This window comes from Xiphophorus couchianus, chromosome 19 (genome assembly GCF_001444195.1).
Source record: "Xiphophorus couchianus chromosome 19, X_couchianus-1.0, whole genome shotgun sequence".
NCBI lineage: Eukaryota > Metazoa > Chordata > Actinopteri > Cyprinodontiformes > Poeciliidae > Xiphophorus > Xiphophorus couchianus.
In genome coordinates, this window is record NC_040246.1 from 19,276,784 (window position 1) to 19,293,537 (window position 16,754).

General features: G+C 37.5%; 1 protein-coding gene across 1 annotated transcript; it reads right to left on the reverse strand.

Annotated features, from left to right (window-relative positions):
- Positions 1 to 1,067: 1,067 nt before the first annotated feature.
- LOC114134454 (uncharacterized) lies at positions 1,068 to 13,866 on the reverse strand. Its single transcript, XM_028001076.1, has 3 exons — positions 13,658 to 13,866; positions 12,314 to 13,566; positions 1,068 to 1,232 (listed from the first exon to the last, which is right to left on the reverse strand). The coding sequence occupies exons 1-3, from the start codon at positions 13,776 to 13,778 to the stop codon at positions 1,068 to 1,070; spliced, it is 1,539 nt and encodes a 512-aa protein (XP_027856877.1). The 5' UTR covers positions 13,779 to 13,866.
- Between the last annotated feature and the right edge of the window lie 2,888 nt (positions 13,867 to 16,754).

Below are 16,754 nucleotides of genomic sequence, written 5' to 3' on the forward strand. Positions count from 1 at the left end.
TTTAGTTTGGAAAATATCTATGTAGTTTGGAACTAAATATTTAGCATAATACTATTTTAATTTGGAGTTAAATATTTATCTTCCTTGCAAAATAACTAATTTGGAAAGTAAATATTAAGTTTGAAAATTAAATGTTTAGTTTGGAACATAAATATTTAATTTGCAACTAAACATTTGGTTTATTTTAACAAAATAAATATTTAATTCTGAGCTAAATATTTAATTTGGAAACTAAATATTTAGCTCAGACTTAACTATTTAGTTTACAAATTAAATATTTAGTTTAAAATTAAATGTTCCTAATTAAACATTTAAGTTGAAAGCTAAATATTTAGTTTGTAAACTAAATATCTAGTTTAGAACTCCGTTATGAATAACATGGTAAAAACATGACTTTGAAAAACGAACACCCAGTTTTTAATGACAGGGTAAATGCATTGTTTTTTGTAAATTTTAAGTTTCTTCATATATAATCAAATCCATTAGTTTACTGGGAGACGACGTTTTTCCAACACAGTTTAGTTTTGGTTGTAGTACCTTGGTTTCCCCCTAGAGGGCAGCAGTGTCTCGTTGAGCTCTTGCTGCGTCACGTCCCATGAAATCTGTTGTTCCTCCTGGATAACGATCAGATTCCAGGGTCAAGTGACTCCGCTGCCAAGAGAGATAATTTCAGACAAATAAACGGATCGGAGCGAATGTTCATGAGCGACAGGAAGCAGACAAACAGAAAAAAAACCCTCCAAAAAACAGAGTTCAGTTTGGTTAAAGTTTTCTTTCCCAAATTTGACACAAAGGAAAGTGGTCACAGATTACTGGCCCACTTGAGCGAACAAAGGGAAAAACTGAGCGCTTCAGTTGAACTTTCTGTCCTGAATTACTCGCCGGCTTTACTCAGCTGACCCTTCCTGTCAGTTGGCAGCGAGGATTATCACGAGGGAAAGGTTCAGCATGTGATTAAGTGGGGTCAGACGCTGGGCTTGTCCGGCAGAACCCGGAGTCATGGAGGTTGGGACTTAGCGGCCGGGGGGAAGACGGGTTATCAGGGGATTTTGGAGGAACACGGGGGGTTACGTGTCGGGTCTGTTATCTTTCCTGCGGACCTGCCAGGAGCCCCTCCACCCTCCAAGCTCGCAGTCTTCACGCCAACTTCGATGTTTGGCAAACAAGAGCCGGAGAGACGCTTTCCCAAACACAGCCTTCACCCCGTCCTGACCTCTTGACCCCATGAGCTCCTGCAAACAGAAAGAATTAGAAAACACTGCACCTAATTCGCGGCCTTTGACCACGTGCAATAAGTTTGCTTGACTCGGTCCAGTCCGGTTCCCAGATCGTCGTTAATTATACCGAGGGTTCTGTTAGTTACTGTGTTTCCATTAGTGTTCTTTCATTTATGGTCAAGAAACTTCAATGTATTTTTCACTTTCTGTTAATACACTGCAAAAACACAAAATCTTACCAAGCGGTTTTGGTCTAGTTTCTGTTGCAAAAACCTTACCACACATGAAATAAGACAAAACTAACTTACAAGTAACTTTTCAGGAAGATATGGGAGATTTTATAAGTCAATTAATTCTTGATATTGATGGAACATTATTAGTTTAAATGGCAGATTATTTCACTAATATAACATGCCAATGAAACTTGTAACTTTTCATCATTACTAATGAATTATTGACTTAAAACAAGCTCCTATCGCTTGCTGAAAAGTTGCTTGAAAGTTATCAGGAACTCGTACTTTTTCATCAATATTAAGAGATTATTTACTTAAAACAAGCTGTTACATTAATACATGTTGAAATAAGATAAAAAATTAACTTACCAGTAACTTTTCAGCAAGATGTAGGAGTTTGTTTTAAGTAAGCAATTCCTTACTTAAAGGAAGGAATTGCTTAAGTTCCTAGAACTTTATTTGATGAAAAAGTTCTAGTTACAAGTGAAATAGTCTGCCAGTGAAACTATACATTTTTAAACATTTTTAAATTACATAATATTATGTAATTATGTACTTAAAACAAGCTCCTTTATCTTGTTACTTGTGATTTAGTTTTGTCTTATTTTATGTGTACTAAGACATTTGCAATAGAAATTAGACAAAAATACCTAGTAAGGTTTTGTAGAACCACCTTAAGCTACTTTAAGTTACATTTTCTCCTAATGCTAATGCTAATGGTCAGTCAGACTGAATGTTGAGTCGCTGTGAACATATTTTTGATCATGTGAATACACTGCAAAAACACAAAATCTTTTATGTTTTTCTATTTTTGTCTAGTTTCTAGGTCAAATATCTTTGTACATTTAAAATAAGACAAAACCAGCTTAGAAGTAACTTTACAGCTACGCATAGCAGCTTGTTTTAGGTCAATAATTCCTTAACATTGATGAAAAAGTGCCAACTATTTTTAAAGAAAATAATTATTCAGTATATGCAGTGTCTATATAAAATTATATTTATGCCTTTTTGATCATTTAACACGCATAGTTTTCTGCTTTTAATTTCTAAAAACTGTATTTTTGTGAATATTGTTGTCACTGTGTGTTGTCATAGTTATAATACTGAACACTGGTGGTATTAATCTGAAATTACATTCAGATTAGTTATTTTTGAATTCTTACAAATCAAGAAAAAAATTCAAATAGGCAGATTTCTAACTTTTTTAAAGCATTTTGAATGTAAATTTAGTTTTGAAATGTGTCAATTGGATTAATTTCTAACACCTATCTGCCTTAGAGCTAATTATGCTAATTAAACACTTGTTTGTTGAGCCTTATCTACCACTTAGACGCCTGCAGTGTATTCTAATTTGCTTTGGAGAGTCTGGGAGGCTGAAGGAAGACGCTTTCCTTTAAATTTTTATTGCGTTGTTTGTGGAGAAACCAAGTGGAGTGGATGAAAAGCGGCCTGTGGCTGGCAGCTTTAACAGCTAATGGTAATGATCCTCCAGTTGCTACAGTAGCTGAGTCTGCAGGTACTAATGAACTCTTAATAGTGTTGAATCTAACGACCTCTGAATGATTCCACTAACGGTTTTATGGCTCTGTGGGCAAAGTCCTAATTGAGGACTTGTGGAAAAGAGCTGCAGTTCACAGCTTTTTACGGGTTTCACAACCTGCGGAAGCTAAATCACTGCAACGCAGAGCAGGAATCCACATTACAGATATTAACACTCTACTAATAATGTCTTTATTTACAATTAAATCACAATATTCTGTTTTATTTTAGCCAAAACATATTTAATTGTGAATTTATGAGGATTTTTTATGCTAAATAGACATTTTAATCAAGTTTGTTTGATATTGTCTGAAATTGCTTCAAAACATAATAATCTGTTGACTGCATTTAAAAAATTATCTTTCTCGTTATTCTGGCATTTAGCAAATAGAAGAATTTTTGGTGATCCTAACTGACCCAAAACGGGAAAATTTTATTCTGATTTTACATCAGACAGTGAAAAATAAAATGCGTATGTGTCTTTTTACACAGTTAATTCAAACTTCTAGTTTCAACTGTACATGAAAAGCTGTAATACCTTCTTCATTTTGGTAGAAATGAATACAAATATACAAATTTGTAGCAAAAAAATTGACATTTTAATGTTAATTTGCTTGCATTTACCAGTTTTCTTTTAGTCTTATAAATATTGGCTTGCAGAAGCATTCATACTCCTGTAACTTTTCCATATTTTGTCACATTTCAACCACAAAGCAGCTATTTTTGCATTGAGAGTCAATGGTAGGTAAACAGGAAACCTCTGAAGGCAATTGGTTGCAAAAAGGAGGGTGAAAACCTTTGCACTATTCAGTTTTTTATTTGTAAAAAATGTTTGGAATGATATACAATTTTCTTGCTACTTCACAATATATATTCAATATACTTGTATTCAATTGTGAATCCAAGTGACCTGCCCAACAACAACAATAGTTGTTGTGTTGGTCTTTCATATTAAATTACAATGATAGGATATAAAAAATGCAAACAGGTTAGCATTGAGAGCATAGATATGGTTCACATTTGATTAAAATATCTATATTTTAGCAAAAAACATTTTTTTACTTGCACTCATTTCCTCCAAAATGACTAAAGTATACCAGCTTTTGGTGCAAGACTTACATAAAGAGAACTGATTACTCATGTGGCTTTACAAACTTTGAATCTACCAGATTAAAACTCCTGAAATCCTTTAATTAATTGAATTCTTTCCCCCTGTGTGGAGCCCGTTCTGGAGGAGGATTAACTGTAGGAGGAGGAAGTTTTCCTCAGGCAGCAGCCGAGGTGTGACGGAAAGGATTCCAGAGCGCGGATACAAAAGGCAGACACTTTGATTTGAACAGTGGTGTTAGTCATAAACACACACACACACACACACACACACACACACACACACACACTGAGAAACCCCAGTTCCTGATCCTCAGCAGCCCTGCCCTCAGGTCTCAACCAGCCAAAAGTTTGGGGGAAACTCCAGATGCAAAGACGAAGAAGGAAAAGAAGTAAAACTACGAAGCAAGTTTTGGTCCAAAAAGCGTTTTTTTTTAATGGCGAGGGAGCGCTGCGGGGGCTGAGAGGAGGTTCTGTATGATGGATGGACTGCTGAGGAAGAAAAGAGGGGGGAAGAAGGAGCCTTCAAAAGAAAAATTACCCAGCCTGCTGCTGTGATGTAGTGAGTGTGGGGGCAAAGCAACATGTGGGGATCTCATAACCAAAAAGAGAAATACCTCAAAACGTCTCAGCCAATGGATTCCACAGCAGGAAACAGTGACTGACCCATTTTTAACATTAATAACTCTGAGAGAAAAGTCATAAAATGTTGTAGAGATACCTAAAACAAATGTACTCCAGTGAAAGTAGCACTACTTCCACAGATATTTACTCAAGTAAAAGTAAAAAGTAGCCATCCAAGAAGAAGTTACTCAAGTAAGAGTAAACTAATCAAAGCAGCAATCATTTAATATTTAAATATTACATCATCAGACACATTAAAGTATAAAGTTTTTTGTTTTGAAAAAATTATAAATCATATAAATAACTTTTTTTTTTTAAATGTGAAACTTTAATAGAATCTGAACGTCTGTCTGGTGAATTTTTAGTTAAAACATGTTTGTTCTTCATTCAGTGAAATTTTACTCAAATAAGAGTACAAATACTTCAAATTAAATTTACTCAAGTAAAGATAAAAATACTTATAAAAGGTTATTCTATTTTGTAAAAAAGGTTGTTCTACTACCCAACTCTGTTCTTAAACATAAACTTTTCTAAACACCGTTTGATTTTAATTTTTTAGCTTTTTTTCCTGCATACCACATTTTGACTTGACAATATTTACCCACATAATATCTTTGTCATATAAACCCGCAGATTTACTGTTAGATTTAATTATAGACTCATGTTTTTTCACTTGACTAACTTTAAAAAAGAGGCGTATAAAGAGCATTATTCACCCCACACCGGACTCCGTTTGGTCCGTTTCGGTTTACCGTTCTGTTACGGCCGCCATCTTTGTTTGTGTATCAACGGCTCCGCTTGAGGATGACCAGCGGCGCCCTCTGCTGAGTGGCGGCCAAACTGCAACACTAAAAGACGGTCTAACGTTACTAGTAAATCAATTTAAACTCATTTTAATCTAATAAACCATTAATCAAGAATTAATCTAAAGTCAATTAAGTGTTTGCATCACTAGTAGGAATGAGGGCAAAATTGGCTCTTTGAATTGAAAAGGCTCCTGACCTTTGACCTCGCTTGGAGAATACAGGGGACTGTTGTCAGATATACAACAGAACCAGACCTTGTTGGAAATTCCTGAATCAGCTTCTTGTCTGCCACCCTGATGAGTTTCCATCTTGTCATTTCAATAATGTTGGAGAAATGTCCAATTACCATAAAGGTATGTAAACCATGCTTTGAAGGTTTATACTCTTCTCCTGACTGACAGCTTTTTACACCGATGATAAATCCTTGATCTTTTGCAACATTTCAGCAAATGGCTTCAGCTAAAGGATGCAAAAGGTCAGAAAACTCAAATGCTGTAAAAACACAAATTTCCAAGCATTTTGGTCTAGTGTGCAGTACAAATATCTCAGTACACATGAAATAAGACAAAATTCACTTGCAGAAACTTTTCAGCAAGATTTCAAAGCTTGTTTTAGGTAAATAATTCCTTAATATTGATTTTTAGAAAGATGTAGTTTCACACGGGGAAAATGTCTTGTTATAAGTGAAATAATCTGCCAGTGGAATTAATACTTTTTCATCAATATAAAGGAATAATTGACTTAAAACAAGCTTCTACACCTTGGCAAAAAGTTACCCGTGTGTTAGTTTTGTCTTATTTCAAGTGTAGTAAGATGCTTTCAATAAAAACTAGACCAAAATACTTTGTAAGAGTTTGTGTTTTTACAGTGAAGAAGCAGAGGTTTATTTCAGGATGATTTAATTGTGGATGGTAAACAAGAGTAAATGCTGAGAAAATGAATTGAATTTGTATGTTATCTGTCGCAATGTGATAAAGAAGCTTACGCAAAGTATGTGAAAAAATTTTTAAACCGATTTATCAAAGTCTCATTTTCCCTCTATCATAAAAACCTGACATTTTAACAAGGGCGTGTACACCTAGGAGAGACGCTGTACATGATTCCTCTGCGGCTTTCGTGGTATGCATAAACCTTTTGACTGGGGTTAACTTCAAGGCTTTTAAAACATGATCCAGCCACACCTCCCGATGCAGAAATGAAAGCTCTCCTCTCACACACCTCCTTTCTCCTTCAGGGGCTGCTAAAGCCATTATGGCTCTGAAAGAGATCATATCGGCTCCAGGCCGACAGACGTTCTCTCAGGCCGACAGCTGGATGGACCCGGAGACGCCTCAGTGCCAGGGACGGGCCGGCCAAGGCTGCGTTCACTCTGCAGCCTGAAGTCACCCAAATCTCAAAGATTTTTTATTTTATTTTATGATTTGGCGTGGCCGTTCACACTTCCAAATATATGCGACTTTTATGTGAACTGCAAGCGACCTGAAAGTGTCCCGCATGCGCAGTAGAGGGCGCAATAACGTCACACAGAGAGCGTGGTCAGTGTTTTGCCAACCGCCATAAAAAAGAAGAAGAAGACGAGCAGCGGACAAAAAATAGTTACATTGATATATTGGTACAATTTGAAAGGAGGAAACCAGTATATCCAGATTACGTTTTGGTCATCCAGGGTTAAATAGTATTTTATTTAAAATGGAAGCAAGAAGATGTGATTTTTGTTTTTAAGAAGAGACATGTTTTGTTCTTTTCCAAATATTCCATTGAGAGAAGGAAATTAGTACGTAGACTACAAAACAATAAATTACAGTTAAACATACAAGGTATTTTGGATCCATTTGTTTTTTACTAAGATACCTTAAGCAGACGAATTTTTTGTTATCAATCTTTGTAATATATATTTAGCATTCCAGTCCACAGTTTATTCCAGTAGATGGCGGTAGTGCACATATCTAAACGTTGCTTGCCAACCGTTATAAAACAGAAGAAGAAGAAGACCCGCTCACTGAGAACTGCTCAGTGTTTGAGTAAGTAAACTTGGATGCTAACGGTGTAGTATAGCTTACGATTTTAAAGCTGTTGTCCGACCGGAGCCACCGTAGTAACAACTTAATCCTCCTTACCGCCATTGTTGTTTTTCTTCCTTCTTGCGCATGTCAGGACGCAGAATAGTGACGTTTCTGTCGAGCATCAATGACGTTCAGGACCTGACCGTTAGGATTCAAGTCCCATTAGAAACGATCGGATACATATCGGATATCCAAGTCGCATTTGAAAAAAAAAAAAAAATCAGATTTGTGATGCTCAGAATATCACGAAAACACGATACAGGTTGCATTAAAACAAAAACAAAAAAATCGGATTTGAACGTAGCCAAAATGTCTGGCTGCTCTTCAGAGGCTCTCAGGTGTGACCGGCATGTCTCCTGTGTGAGCCGGCCAAGTCGGCAGGCAGGCAGGCAGACACAGACTCTGGGAAGCCAGAAAGGTTTTCCATAACAGAGGTGTTTCAGTGAGCCTGGAGCGGAGTGAATATCTGCTTTATCTCCCCCGTCACAAGCTGCGTACGCTCCTGTGAGCAGCGCTAACACAAGCCAGATCTTCTTTCCTGTGGAACTATGCAGGCTTTCACTGAGTTAATGCATATTTTCAGTCTGAGCCAAGGTCAAACGTTTTGCCAAAGAAACTGCCTGACACGTAATTCCTCCCAGCAGCTGAATGTTCCAGCATTTGATGACTAACTTTGCATTTGAATCAAAGAGTTTATAGAGCATAACTGCGTTTCAGCAGGACTCACTGCAGAAACACAGAATCTTACCAAGTATTTTTGGTTCTAGTTCCTAGTGCAAATATCTCTGTACATTTGAAATAAGACAAAACTAACTTAAAAGTAACTTTTCAGCAAGATAAAAGCACTTGTTTTAAGTAAATGATCCCTTAATATTGATTAAAAGTACTAGTTATACTTGCAGATTATTTCACTATGAGCAAAACATTTTTCCTTGTTATAAGTGAAAAAGTCTGCCAGTAGAACTAAAACGTTTTCATCGATATTGAGGAACAAATCACTTAAACCAAGCTCCTTTATCTTGCTGAAAAGATATTATTTGTAAGTTTAAGTATGCTAAGATATTTACAGTCGAAACGAGACCAAAATATTTGGTAAGACTTTGTGTTTTTGCAAAGCAGGACCCAAATGATCCTTTTCTGCACCGCAAAACACAAAACATCAAGTATTTGGTCTAGTTTCAAGTGCAAATATCTTAGTACACATGAATAAGACAAAACTAACTTTCAAGTGATTTTTTTAGCAAAATATATTAGCTTCTTATAAGGCAATAATTCCTTAATATTTGTGAAAAGGTTCTAGTCATAAGTGAAATAATCTTAGAGTGAAACTATATATTTTTTTAAATCCATATTATGGAATCATAACAATTTCCTATATCTGAAAAGTTATTTGTTATTTTAGTTTTGTTTTATTTCAAGTGTAATAAGATATTTACACTAGAAACTAGACCAAAAATACTTGGTAAGATTTTGTGTTTTTGCAGTGTAATTTGTAGAATCACGTCTAGCATTTCAAAGTTAGATTTTATGCTTATTCTCAGTCAGACTGTAGAAGTATATTTTTATAGGACTTGACTGAATTTCGGTTGGATTTAGGTCTGTGCTTTGACTAGGTCATCCTGCCCACATGAATACGCTGCAAAAACACAAAATCTTTGGTCTAGCGAATATATGTAGACATGAAAAAGGACAAAAGAAATTTGCAAGCAACTTTTCAGCAAGATACAGGAGATTGTTGTAAACTGGAAAGGTTCTAGTTATAAGGAAATGATCTGTGTGCCATTTTTTAGCTACTATTACTTAGCAGATTATTTGTCTTACAACATAGGAAAATGTCTTGTTATAAGTGAAATAATCTGTCAATAGATCTAATACTTTTTCATCAATATTAAGGAATTATCTATCCTACATCTTGCTGAAAAGCTACTTACTGGTTATTTCAAGTGTACTAAGATGTTTGGACTAGAAACTAAGCAAAAATACTTGGTAAGATTTTGTGTTTTTGCAGTGAAGAAGCAGAAGTTTATTTCAGATTGATTTAATTTCTAAGAAACAAGTTTCTGTATCTTGCTGAAAAATTACTTGCAAGCTAGTTTTGTTTTCTTTCAAGTGTACTAAAAATATTTGCACTAGAAGCTACACCTATATTTTGTGTTTTTGCAGCGTTTTAGGAGAGGGACGCTGTTTCGTCTGCGAGGCCCAAACCCCACAGAGGAAGCCTCAATGTCCCCCCTCAGTGCACATGCACACACACAACTCTTCCCTAAAATTGCTGATGGCTTGTTTTCATGAGCTGATATTATTTCCAGATGGAGGTCATGAATAAAACCTGACGGAAACAAGTCGGGTGAAACTAGAAACTTAAAAAAACAGAAATGGAGGGGTATGGAGCTGAGTTAAAACAACAATCGTTCTCCTCCCCCGCTCGTTTCCGAGCCTTTCCAGAGTAGGAAAAAAAAGGACCAGCTTGTCAATTACACGCTCAAAAAAAAACAGAGCAAGTCAGTGTACCACACATGAATATAATCATATGGCTGCTGTGTTTTACATCTTTCAACGCAGGAAATGTGACAAAATATCTAAACAAAGAAGAGCTTTCATAACAAACTCGGCTGTTAGACCCTCACATGTAGCTTAGGTTTAAAAAGAAGTCGGGCAAAGAAAGAGATACTTCTGGAGTACAAGGAAAACCTGCAGAGACCAACCGCAGTCAGGGTGCCGATTCACAAACCCCAGGCGACGCAACAAAGAAGAAAGAAACATCCATTGTCATACGATACATGCAAACCTCATCCAGCTGAAAAATCATAATGCTTAGTGTACATATAAACAGACAGTAACTATTTACAGCATAGATGAAGACCCTGAACTTTAAGATCCTTTTAGTGATGTCATTTTATTAAAAACGTTGGAAAATATTCAACAGCGCATTAAAAAAGCAGTACTTACCTGTTCTTTGTTCCAGTGATCACCTTCCCGGCTTTTGTAGCTCCCTTATTCATTCAGTCTTTGTCGGATCCAACTGTTACTGTCTGTTAGTGATTTTATTTGTTTTATTTCACTCCTACTGTTGCTGTGGATTTGAATTTACCTTAAAATGCTGAACAAACCCTGGAGAATGCAACAAATCCATTATGAAATGTTACATACAAACATCAACTACCTTTAAAACAAAGTTTTTTAGTACAAGTTAACAGATATAATAAAAAAATTTAACCTTTTATTGTTTTTTTATAGACAGGATTATTTTACCTTTAATCTTCTCATTTTGATAAAAGTTAGACGTTGAAACACTATCTGACTGTTATTTGTCCAGCAATCACCTTCCCCAGATCTCCTAGCTTTCTGATTTATTTAGATAACTGTTATCTACTACACTGTTTATTTGTGAATTTATTTATTGTATCTTACTCCCACTCTTCCTATGGGTTTGAAATTTGTTTAAAATGTTGAACAAACCTGGACGATGCAACAACCCTGAAAATAAATATCCATTGTCTTACAATAACATAATTTTAAAAGGAACTGTATATTTTATTGTCTTATGAAGTTATTTTTGCCCTTTAATCTTGTTATTTTGGTAAAATAAACAGTTGGACAATTAAAAAGTGCTGCTTTTCTGTTATTTGTCCAGCAATCACCTTCCCCAGATCGTGTAGCTCCCTGATTCATTCAGTTTTTGTCAGATCAGACTGTCGTTTTGAGATCTATTTCAACAGGCATAATTTTTATGTTTATTTTTCTAATGCTATTGGTGGTTAACTTTATAAGTTATTCTTACAGACTATGTGCAGCACCAATTACATAATACCCGTTTGTGCCAATTGTTCCCATCTCAGATGCTGAAAGAAACATCTGGAGTTGCTTCAAACCATGAATTGTGTTATTAACTGACTAAATAAAATCCAAAACAACAGCTCAGCTCCTCTTTACTAGCATTACCAGAGAAGGGTCATTTAACATTTCTACCTTTGGAGCCCAGAGACGGGTCGACTGACCTGAAGGATTTTAGCTAGCAGGCGCTTTTGTTCTGTAAATAAGGCCATTACTGGCGCACCAAAGGAAGGGGGAAAGCTTAACTCCCAACTAACTGTCTAGTTAGTTCTATTCAGTATATTGTATCTTATAATATAAAGATTATATATATTATATTTAGCTTAATTTTATTTTAGCAAAAAAGCACAATGAATTAATTATAATATTTTAAATGGAGAATTAGAAATTTTACAGCCAGGTACAGCTGTGAGCAATGACCAGAAGTATTTGTGTCTAAGTCAAGAGGACTGAAATTCCAGCATGAGAAATATACAAAAGAACAACTGTTATTTGTTTAAATGCTTTTTATTTTTGTCATTAAAAACGATACGAAAAATACAAGAAATAAAACAATTCCACACATATTTACACTAGGCACAGTGGGGGGCTGCGTGTGTGTGTGTGTGAGTGGCATTTCAGCACTCACTCAGCAGTCTGTCTGCACTGTCGGAACAAACCTGGCACTGCCAGGGTATGACCCTGGTGCATTTGCCACATGTGTATTTGTAGCAGCCAACGCATCTCACAGTCGCATTATTGTTCCTGCATCGATGGTTGACCTGACACTTCGCCCTTTTGCCTGAGCTGGGTGTGGAAGGTTGTTCCCGAAGCAGTTTCTCCTTGTGTGCCTTCTTCTCACTCACATGAGAGTTAGCCAACTCTTTTGCAAGCTCCACCAGGAAGTCCACCCGTCTCTCCTGCACCCCAGTACATGCCTGATAAAGCACATGTGCATTCAGTGCTGCCATGTCAATCATGTTGTAGAACACCGCAACTGGCCATCTCCGTGTTCCTGCACGCACGCTGTACTCCCGCACCATTTGGTCCATCGCATCCACACCGCACTTTGTTTTGTTGTATTGTGTGACCGTGTTTGGCTTCCTTTTGGTGGTATCCTCAGTCTCAACCACGCTGTGCATGCTGCTGAGAACGTAAACGGCCTTCTTCTTTTTGGGCGCATACACTGTCAGCGTGGCATCAGAGGTTGAAAACACCTGAGTGGTGAATTCAGTGCGATCCATCTGTCTAGCGGATTGAGGAATTTCCCGGCTTCTCTTGTTGACTGTGCCGAGGATGGTGGTTTTCCGGCTAAGCAGTCGTTGTGCAAGTGACAGTGATGTAAAGAAATTGTCCGTGGTTACAGTTCTGCCCTTGTCCATGAACGGTTCCATCAGCCTCATCACTACAGTCTCGGACAGTCTCTCCCCGCTGGGACGATTGGGGTCCTTGCCAAGATATGGGAAGACATTACAGATGTACTGTGATTTCAAGTCGCAAGCCACCCAAAACTTGATGCCAAACTTGTCCGGTTTTGTTGCAATGTATTGCAGGAAACAGCAGCGAGTCTTTGATGGATAAAGCTGTGCATCAACAGTGATGTGTCGACCAGGGTTGTAGGATGAGATGCAGTTAGTGACAAACGATCCCCAAACATCGGAGATTGCAGCAAACTTATCGGTCTCCGCTCGCTCACGGCGTGTAAACATGTCATCAAAGTGTAGGTGTCGCATGATGTTTTGGAAGCGGCTTCGGGCCATAGTTGCAATGATCCTTGGGTTTCCCAGGTTTGCTGACCAGCTGTCACCTAGTGATGGAACCTTGTTCACCCCCCGCAAGATAATGACTGAAATAAATGCCATTAGTTCCGGAAGATCCATGAACCAATCCTGCTGCTCCGTGTGACGTGCATGTTGAGTAGTCCATTCTTGAATGCTACGAAGCATGTCAAGAGTGATAAAACAGAGGAAGCTCTGAAGGCGACTCTGGATACTTCGTCTGGCCTCAGCGCTTGGCTCTCCGTCTGTGGCGTACGGTTCTATTGGAGTGAAATCGAGATGTGTCCCCACTTGTTCTTCACGCCACACTGTGCCATCTTTCGCGGTCTCTGACGGCTCACTCCCCAAACGAGCTCTCTTTTGTGGTGGAGGGAGAGTCTCCTCATCTGCAAGATAAACAATTTCAAATTAACTTTTTGTTTGGTTCTAAATAAAAAATAGTCAGGAAAATAAAATAGGTAGGTTGAGAAATCTAACCTGAAGACAGCTCAGAGTCCGAATCCGGTTGAAGGTCTATGTCTTCTCCATCTGAATCACAAGGGCTGGCACTGCTCTGAATCAGTTCCAATGCCTTCTGAGTGGTGCACCTCGTCTGCATTTTGTTTCTTGTGAACTAAATAGGTGAAGCAGTCCCTTATTTATACTCCACAGCACAAAAGGCTGCATGCAAATTTGCATGTGCAAAGTCTTCCAGATCTCTTTTGCTTACACTTTTTGTATGATTTTCCACTCCTACCTTCTGGCCTGACGGTCAACGGCCACATTTACAATTGAAGAAGGGATCCTAATTTGAGCCATCAGAGTCGTTAGTTTGAGTCGTTAGTTTGGTATCAGGGTCTTTTGACCCTCTTTCGGGACTTCAGGGGGGAGGTCGGAAACCCAGCAGATAGAAAACAAAAACTGTTGGTATGTGGTGCAATTTTGGTTAAAACATGCTTCCTCTTAATTTAGTAAATTAATCAAGTTCAATATTTAATATTTAATTTAAAAACACGCCTGCAGAAACTTTTAAGACTTTTTTGTCTTTTAGTTTTTTGAAAAATGCCCTGTGTCCATTTCTACTTTAGATCTCTATGCTGTTTACTCTATTTAGTAAACAACATAGAGATGTTGCATTTATAAATTATTTCAAAACATTTGAGGTTTAAAGAAAAAACACAAGTAAGCTTCTTTCAAAGCCAAAACATTCATTAAATCTGTCAAAATGGCTGCCAAGACAAACCAGTTTGAGGCCGACCAAATTGGTCTATTACTCTATTTAGTAAACAACATAGCCTAGCTTGTTTTCAATCCTACATGCTCACAGTATCGTACAGCTAGCTAATATATTCTACAGAAAGTATGTAAAGTAGAAGACACTTTACAGTTTTGGTGGATTAACTTTCATAACAAGTTTGAACTGGTTTCATTTCAGTGTCAGTTGTTAGCATAACCAGAGCTAATGGCTGTTATGCTAGGCTACTGATAGCAACGTAGCTTACAAACAAGCTAATTTGATATAGGTGTTATATTGTAAAATAGTTCTTGTGTATGTTATAGTTTCTTTTTGTTATAATACTGATCAAACTCATCAAAGTAATTGTTTTGAAAGCCACAACATGATTCATTAGTTATGTTAACCAAAACAAACTTTAAGCCAATTTCTCCCCAAAACCGACGAAACTGCTCCAAGTTTAATGTTACATCATTAAACTGGAAGTACCAGAGAAAGGTCATTTAACATTTCTACCTTTGGAGCCCAGAGACGGGTCGACTGACCTGAAGGATTTTAGCTAGCAGTCGCTTTTGTTCTGTAAATAAGGCCATTACCTTATAATTACCCTGGTAATGGCCTCAACGCATCTCACAGTTGCACAATTGTTCCTTAGACTTAGACTTAGACTGACTTCATTGTCATTTTGCATGCACAGGGTGTATACAGAACGAAATTTCGTTGCATACGGCTCAGGACAATGTTTGAGGTTCCAATGTTGTGAGGTTACTCCAGAGTAAAATAAAATACAGTATAAAATATGAATATAAATCTAAATATAAAATATAAAGTGCAGGACTGACAGTAAAATAGAAGTTATTTAGCTCTGTACATGTGCAAGGTATAAAGTGGAGACCAGTTTTTGAGTGCAGTCCAGTTAAGAGCTCAGCAGTCTGATGGCAAGTGGGAAAAAGCTGTTTCGGAACCAGGTGGACCTGCACCGGATGCTGCGGAACCTCTTTCCAGAGGGCAGCAGGGAGAACAGTCCATGGTGGGGGTGTGAGGGGTCACTGATGATGTTTCGGCCTCAGGACACGCATCCTGCATCGATGGTTGACCTGACACTTCGCCCTTTTGCCTGATCTGGGTGTGGAAGGTTGTTGCCGAAGCAGTTTCTCCTTGTGTGCCTTCTTCTCACTCACATGAGAGTTACCGAACTCTTTTGCAAGCTCAACCAGGAAGTCCACCCGTCTCTCCTGCACCCCAATGCATGCCTGATAAAGCACATGTGCATTCAGTGCTGCCATGTCAATCATGTTTGCCAGGTTTGCTGACCAGCTGTCACATAGTGATGGAACCTTGGTCACCCCCCGCAAGATTATGACTGAAATAAATGCCATTAGTTCTTGTGAACTAAATAGGTGAAGCAGTCACCTATTTATCCTCCACAGCACAAAAGGCTGCATGCAAATTTGCATGTGCAAAGTCTCCCAGATCTCTTTTGCTTACACTTTTTGCATGATTTTTTTGAGGTGGATCAACACAATTAATTTGGTTAGTTTATTTCTAAACTGTCATTTTATACCCTCTTAGCTTTATTTCAAAGAGAAACATTACTAATTTCTTTTAGAAAAACCTTTGCATATTTTTTGAAACAGATTGTATGTTTTGCAAACTCTATGTACATTTGGCAAAATGACCTGGATAATGCAGCACAACATCATGGATCAGCTGCAAAAGGTCACATCTCTCCAAAAACACTTCATGTATGCTTCAAAACTAAACTGAAGAGCACTACCTACAGGAGATCTGATCTCCTGCAGGTATCATAGATACCCACCCCCAACATGGACTATTCACACTCCTACCTTCTGGCCTTACGGTCAACGGCCACATTTACAATTGAAGAAGGGATGCTAATTTGAGCCATCAGAGTCGTCAGTTTGGTATCAGGGTCTTTTGACCCTGTTTCGGGACGTCAGGGGAGAGGTCGAAAACCCTGGTACTCCCAAATGTTTTGAAATAATTTATAAATGCAAATGCAAGAGTAAACAACATAGAGATCTAAAGTAGAAATGGACACAGGGCATTTTTCAAAAAACTAAAAGACAAAAAAGTCTTAAAAGTTTCTGCAGGCGTGTTTTTAAATTAAATATTAAATATTGAACTTGATTAATTTACTAAATTAAGAGGAAGCATGTTTTAACCAAAATTGCACCACATACCAACAGTTTTTGTTTTCTATCTGCTGAGCTGAATGACAGATTGTATAAAATGTATTTTACTATGTTTGTAACAGATTTGATGTTTTTCTGAGCCAGAATAACATGTTGGCTGCACTAAAGGAGAGCAATAATAGTGTAAAAACTAAAAACTAGACGC